This window comes from Crocodylus porosus, unplaced genomic scaffold (assembly GCF_001723895.1).
Source record: "Crocodylus porosus isolate Cpor-Errol unplaced genomic scaffold, CroPor_comp1, whole genome shotgun sequence".
Taxonomy (NCBI): Eukaryota; Metazoa; Chordata; order Crocodylia; family Crocodylidae; genus Crocodylus; species Crocodylus porosus.
The window spans coordinates 3,246,402-3,253,986 of record NW_017728913.1 but is presented as its reverse complement, the minus strand read 5'-3'; the positions used below and the strand labels follow the sequence as shown (position 1 = coordinate 3,253,986).

At 47.9% G+C, this 7,585-nt stretch overlaps 1 protein-coding gene across 1 annotated transcript in view; it reads left to right on the top strand.

The window, feature by feature from the left end:
- MGAT4D (MGAT4 family member D) overlaps window positions 1–7,585 on the top strand; it is a 78,812-nt gene that overhangs the window by 55,970 nt on the left and 15,257 nt on the right. Inside the window, exon 9 of the mRNA XM_019534378.1 lies at window positions 4,265–4,395. Within this exon, the coding sequence (XP_019389923.1) occupies window positions 4,265–4,395 (131 nt within the window). The remainder of the gene's footprint in view (window positions 1–4,264; window positions 4,396–7,585) is intronic.

Here is a 7,585-nt window from a genome sequence, read left to right as displayed (position 1 = left end):
GGGGCTGCTGCCTGGCTGTGACCTGGTGCGCACCTGCTAGACCTGGATGGGGGCTGCACAGCCAATAGAGGCATCTGCCCCTCTGGGCCAGCTAGCAGTGGACTGTGACTGCAAAGTTGACCTTTTGCAGCACTACTGCCATGTGTGCCCCATGCCCAACCATCTGGGCAGCTATCACCCAGAAGATGTTCCCAGTGTAGCGGCCTGCTTTGAACTGTCAAAGCATGTCCTCCTGGTTGCAGTTGGCCAGGAGGTCAGCCACCTCCAGCTGGGTCCAAGGTGCCATCTCTGAGCAGGCAGGGCCCTGTCACTGGCCTCCCTAGCCAGGAGTTCTGATGTTCCATATTGGAAAACTGAAAAATCCCTGAAAAAAAATCCCAAAGTCACTCTGTAAATACCCCAAAATCCATGTTCTTCCACAAGTAAAACAAAAGACCACTATATATATAGGGAGAGAGAGTGAGAGACAGAGAGAGTGTGATCAGTTGGGCAATGTTTTATTGATATATCTACAGCGCTAAAGCAATTTGGAAGCCTACCAGTGTCTCTATCATCATAACAAAGCAAATTCTAAATACCTATATGTTTTGCTGCCCCCAACCCCGCCCCCCACAGGGGCCACAGCACACACTCCCCAACAGGGACAAAATGGTCCCCGCAGGGGCTATCACCACTCCCCCGGCCCGCCTGGCCCCATCTCCTGCCGGCTCCTGCAGCCCCCCTGATGACTACCCCACCTCCTGCCCACTCCCCCACAGCCCCAATGGCTGTCCCACCTGGCCCCATCCCATGTACTTGCACCACCAGCCCCACGATGGCTGCCCCCACCCCACCTCAGCCTCCAGCACTTAAAAAAAAGAAAAAAGAAAAAAAAAAGCTATCCTCACCACAGGAGCAGGGGCTGTGGGGGCTCTGGGTCCTCTTGGCAGGGTCCCCCCATGCAGTGGGGGACAGCAGGGCCCAGGCTGGGGTCACTAGTGCTGTCACCCCAGTGACCCCAGTGGCAGCTGCTACTGCTGGTTAGTGTGGAATTATTTTGTTGTTGGGTTTTTTTCTTAATTGTGGGGATGCTGGGATGGAGGGGCAGTGAGGGGGTTGGGGCCGGGTAGGCAGTGATGAGGGGGCTCAGGGGGATGGGGCCGGGCGAGGCAGGGATCCAGGGGGCCAGGGGAGCGGGCAGCGCCAGCAGGGGTTTTCCCCATGCTCCACTTGCCCCTCCAGCTCCTCCAACCCCCTACTTACCAGCACTGGAGCCCAGGTCCAGCTTCCTTTAGCTGGCACGCTGCCTTGCCCTGCACAGGCAAGCAGCGTGCTTCAGCACCAGGACGAGGGCCAGCCATAGTGATGCTCTGGCCGCTACCAAAGCAATCTCTGTGGAGGACTCAGCCTCCAGTTGCTTCAGAGCATGGTCCAGAACCGTGCCCTGCCCCACTGTTTTTTCACTCCATTTTTTTTTTGACCCCTGGATATCTAATGTCTAATTTTGCCCTCACGCTGCAAATTTGCAGTGCGGGGAACCTTTTCCCATTCCCTCACGTGCCTCTTGCAGCATCTCAAAAAGCTTTGAGATGTTGCAAGAGGCACGTGCACGCTCATCTGGATGTACCCATTGAGGTCAGGACTGAATGAAATTTGGCAGCAATGGTCAACCCCATATAAGGATCCACATAAAGTCAAGCTGATTTTGTTAAACTGTCAGAAACTGGCACCTTCAATTAAACATGTGCAACTTTGTATGTAAACTAAGCTTAATTCTGTTAAATCTGTGTTCCCACTCACCCATGAGTCAGCTCCACACAACTGACACAATTTTAAGGTATTTATTAGCTCATAGACTAGATACTGTTTACTTTTTCATATAAGATGAAGGAACATGAGACCGTATGCTGTATTTTTAAATTATCTTTTGCCCAGTCTAGACAAATCTTTGGGTGAAATGATAAAACTATTTAGGAAACTTTCAAGTACTGTACTTGGGGTTTTCTCTGGTTTGATAAACAAGCATTTTCTCACATAAAATCAAACTGTAGGAATGTACCAGTTTTTATTTAACTTTCCTTAGAAAACATTTTTCAAGTCCAGGATAGAATTTTTGGTTAGAAAGAGAGATGTGGGTAAACCTGTCTGGCATAAAATAGCATCATGCTGAAACACACTGCATTCACTCCTCCAGTGCTGGCTTCTAAATTAGAGACACTGTAGCTTTATAGTTTCATAGTTTTATCAGTTCTGCTGGAAGACAGTTTATTGGTATGTACACACACAGTAGTGCAGGGGCAGGCAATTGTTTCACCTGGTGGGAGGCCAGCGTCAGCAGCAAGAGGTGTGAGGCCTCAGGGCACTTGTGGCCCATAGCAGACAGAGCTCCTGTTGCGCCTGGCCCCGGGGCACCAACACAAGCCTCGCACTGCTGCCTGCCCACTCACTACCACTTCCTCTCCCTGCCTGCCACCACTCCCTTACTCCTGCTTCTTCACTACCTTCCTGCCCACCACCACTGCTCCCTCCCCATCTGCAACCACTGCCCTTCTCCTGCCACTTCCTGCCACTCCCCTCCCCCACCCGCTCTGGCACCATGCAGTTCCCAGCTGCATGGTGGGGACCACAGAATGCAGCAGGAGCCAGCCTGGTCTGGCCAGCACCTCACACAGCCAGCTGGGAACTGTGGGGGCTGAGGTGGGCTGGGTTTGCTCCTGCTGCATTCTGCGGTCTTGGCCATGCAGCCAGGAACCAGGTGGTGCCAGAGTGGCAGACGGGCAGGCAGAGGCTGGGGAGAAGCAGCAGCAGACAGGAAGGTGAGGAAATGGTGGTGGCAGTAGCAGCAGGCAGGTGGGAAGTGGCAGTGAGCAGCCAGGTGGGAGTGCAGCAACACCTGGGTGGGAGTGCATGGCCCACACCAGTGCCCTGAGGCCAGGGCAGGCTGGCAAGAGCACAGAGCCCAGGCTGGCAGGGGCTGTATAGAACTGGGCTGCCCATCCCAGCTTCATAAAGCCCCCTCAGCCTCGGGCTCCGTGCTCCTGCCACCCCAACCTGGGCCCCCATGGCCCTTGCCCCAGAGCACCAGCGCAGGCCCTGCGCTCCCACCCACCTGCCACTGTGCTCCTGCCCACCCACTCATTGCCACTTTCCCCCTTGCCTGCTGCCGCTTCCACCCCCATTCCCCGTCTTCCTGCCTGCAGCCACCACTCCTCCCCAACCCCCACCTGCCCGCCTGCCACTTTGGCACCATGCAGTTCCTGGCTGCGTGGCCAGGGCTGCAGAATGCAGCAGGAGCCAGCCCGGCCCAACCTGGCCCCAAAGACTGGGGTGATTGCTGGCAGTCTTCCCCTTCCCCTGTTCTTAGCTGAGTTTGCACTCCTGGAGGGAGAGAGGGCAGGTGAACAGCCCCAGGGTCGCCAGGCCAGAAGCCACTGCTAGGCAGGACATCTGGTTGGGGATGGGGCACTGGGACCGAGCCGGCCTTGCTGCTGCAGCTGCAGCTGCTGGGTCCTGCCGCCTGCTTCTCCTGGGTCCTGCCAGTGCTGGTGCCTTAGGCAACCACAGGCAGATAACAATTTTCTAAATTTTTTATGGGTCCTGCAGGCCAGATAGAATGGCCTAACTCTGGCCTGCAGCCCGTATTTTGCCCACCCCTGCAGTAGTGTGTCATTAACACAGCTATATTGCTAGTGGTTTTGAAATCAGCATGCATGGAGTGTCTCAGGATAGCAGTGGTGTTTCTCAGCAGGGTATTGCTTTTCACAGCACTGGTTTTCAACAGCGAGTGCCTTATCCATGAGCTATATATTTAAGTCTCTTTTTGGAGTACTGAGTATTTATACAAAATGGAACATATCTGGCAAGATAAATTGAAAAGACCCACCCCAGAATAATAGTCACCTGGGCTATGAATAGCCCCAGGGTTCAAGTCCTTGCTTTGCCTAATTTAAATTTGTACTTGAGTCTGGATCTTCCACACTTTAGGTAAATGTCCTACTACCAGGCTGTTTACTACTTGCTTTCTTTTGGCAAAGCTTTTAAAAGGTCTTCGCTTTGTCTCAGTGTAGTACGGGAGAAAAAAATGAAATCTCAAAACTATGTAGGACAGAAAAACTTTTCTATCCAGCACAAAGCTGATCCTATCAAAGTGCATGACGTAACTCCTGTTGTGTTAAGTAGTGTTGGAATTTTTCTTTGTGTTTGTGTATAGAAGGAAAACACGAAGTGTGAGAGGTAGACCACAATAATCCATTTAAATATGTAATTTTTTTTATTTTGCTTTCAGGAAAGTTGTTTAAATCTGAAGACTTGCCATTCATAGTAGAGTTTTTTTTAATGTTCTACAAAGATAAGCCGATAGACTGGCTCCTAGATCACTTACTCTGGGTTAAAGTGTGCAATCCTGAAAAGGATGCAGTAAGTATTTCCATACTTTTATAAATAAGTTACAGTAGAAAGATCATAATTATAACATGATTCTCTTTAAAAAATGGAGGCATAGAAATCCTTAGCAAGGAGATGTATATAATGGGGTTTCATATGGATTCAGAGGTTTATTTTTGCAGTCAGTTAAGAATTAGGACTTTATGTGGCATATTATACTGATGTTTAGTTTATGATTCTTAGTCATCTGAGAATACTAGCACACTAGGGTACATTTAAATATTTAAGTATATAACCATATATGTATTTCTAATACAAATAAAAGCAACCCATTTCAAAATCTAACTTGTTCTGACCTGTTTATACTGTTTACCCTTTATACTTTTCTCTGTGAAGGAAGTGAAACTTCCTTGTGTTTCACGGTTTTGTGTCAGAAGTTTCTCTGTAGTCTGTGTTTGCAAATAATGCGGAGAAATGTTGAGAGTCAAAAGAACCTATGGCACAAACTGCTTTTATTTAAATTTACATAAACAGTTCTGGATTTTACTTGCTAAATTAGAGCAATTTCTACACTTCCAATATATCAAGTGGCCTGTTAACTGATTACTTCTATAATAGTTTTCAGAGGCTATACTACTGTCACATCAATTTTCACTTGTTTAAATAGCACTTGAGCATTCTTAGTCCCTATGCTGTTACAGAGTCTAGTGTTTAACACACACTGGGCGCGTCTACATGAGGCATTTACTGTGGAGCTGACTAATTAGCTCCACAGTCAAATGTCACCACCTACACTTGTGGCCCTGTTAGGTTGCAGAAGACTAATAAATTCTGCCACAGGGTAGTCCAGCTAGACACAAGTGTAACCCTGTGGCAGTATTGTTTCATGTGCAGTTAGTTTGATACAGTAAATCACCTAAAGAACAATAATGAAGTTACCCTCCAAAAGCTTCATGACATACAGAGAAAAAAGCACAGGACTAGATTCAGGAGCTCATGCTTTCTAGCTTTATCACCCAGTGGACATGTGTGCACACTGACAACATGTAGGGGGTGCACGTGCACCACCTAACGGTGTCGGTGCACCCCCTATGAAAAGGCGCCACTGCCACTGTTGGCCACCTCTGCCACAAACACCATTGTCACCCCTACCACTGACACCACTGGCAGCGTCTGCGGGTGGTTGCCGACCCCTAGTGATGGGACTGGCTGGGTCACAAGAGTGCTTCAGTGAGGGGCTAGCCAGCAGGGAGCCCCCACACTGAAGCGCCCTTATGCACCAGCCAGTCCCTCCATAGCACACGGAGCTTGGTCAGAGCAGTCCGGGCTGGCAGGGGACCTGAGGGTCAGCCTGTCAACCCAGAGCTGCTCCGATGGGGCTTCACATGTTTCAGAGTGATTGGCTGAGGCAGGAGGATGCGTCAGTGTGGGGGCTGCCTGCCAGCTAGCCACACACTGAAGCATGCTTGTACTTCAGCCATACCTCCCCCCACACATGGAGGCCGGTCAGACCACCAATGGGCTGGCAGGCTGACTTCCTCAATATGCTCTGGAGTATTTTCATTAATTTTCATTAATTCCATGTGTAGATATGCCCACTGTCGTCTTAACCCCCCATCTGGGGTAGGTCCTCCATAAAATGGATGGCTTACTGCCTACAGAGGAGCAACAATATTTTATCTCCCTTGCTGTCGTTAAGGTATGCTTGGTTTGATTTGAGAATGGGGTAGTCACAGTTCCCACTCATACGTATTCTGCATGTGTGCTATTTTTGTTGCTATTAAAGAAATGTGGTTGTATGTGAGAAAGATATATATGGTAGGTGGAATTGGTGAGAGAGGAGCTGAGCAACTGGGTTAAAAAGGCTTGTTATGATGAGATATTGAACATGAATGTTGGGGGTGGCAGAAAGCACATTTCTGTAAGATTCAGCAGTACAAAGGAGACTTAGTGCTGCTTTTGTCAAGCAGCTAGATTTCCTCACATTCTCAGCTTAAGCACAGGGCAGCAGAGGCCAAAATACTGCTATTGCTCCTGAGGCTCATAGGATGGTTCGTTCTTGTTTTAAATTAGAGCAAGTTTAAGACAGCTCTAATTTGTGCCAGGGACTGAACTTTTCTCCAGTTTTCCCAATGTAGTGGGAGATGGAGAGATGTCATACACTGACACTTTTACCTCCCACAAATATTTCTCAAGTGCACTGAGCTCAAATCCTCAGCACTGATTCCTTTGTTTTTATTCTTTAAAAAATTAAGCTTCTATTTCTTAAGGTTGTGAATCACATTGAAACCAACACTATGTCATCTTTCTAAGTGCAAATGGAACAAATCATGTGACTCCTCTGCTAAACCCAAGCAGAGAGACAACTGCAAGTTCCTAGTAAGTTTTGCTTCTGTTGTTCGCAGTTTTCTGGCAAGTGGTGAGTTTTGCCAGTTTCATCCTGCGGCTGGGAAAGGAATGAACACCATCAGAAACAGGCGCTCTACTTATTCAACAGGAATGCCATAAATGGGAACTGGGGGAGCAGTAAAATAGCAGTTACATTCCCCACTCCCCTTCCCCCAAGCAATCCTACAGCAGCTTGAAAGGTGGAGTAGGATTTTGAAAAGGCATCTTTGCCACCCCTTTGCCAAGCATCTGAGATTCTTTCAAGAGTAATGACGCGTTGCTTCCCTGGTAGGAGCCCCTCAGTCATCTATCTAATCTATCCCTGCCTGGAATGTTTAACCCCATTGGTAATAGGTGTTTGCTTGATGCTTCCTGTCCTGATTGTGTGTACAAGAGCCTTTGTAGATGCAACCACAACCTTTCACCTAACGTCGGATAATACGTATTCATGAATCAGCACAGCTATTTCAACAAAAATGTGAAAGCTCATATAATTTTTGTTATTAATCTGTGAAACCTTGTGTTCTCTGTGTGAATCCAGTAGCTTTCCAAATTTCCACCGCAAAATAGAACTGTGTATTTTTGCATCAAGGTTTTTCTAGCAAAATTTTGATCCCCTTTTAAAGTAAACAGCTGCCAGTGGACTAATTTGCATGCATTGTTTTTTTTTTTTAACCCCATTTTGCTAAACATCTGCTCAAGACAGCTATAAAAATACTTAATCTATTTATACATCCTCAGCTAGTGTTGAACATCTAATTAGTACCTCATATCAGATTTATGGTTCACAGTCAGTCAATTCTTTTTTTATTTGATCTAGTTGCAGCCTTTCATC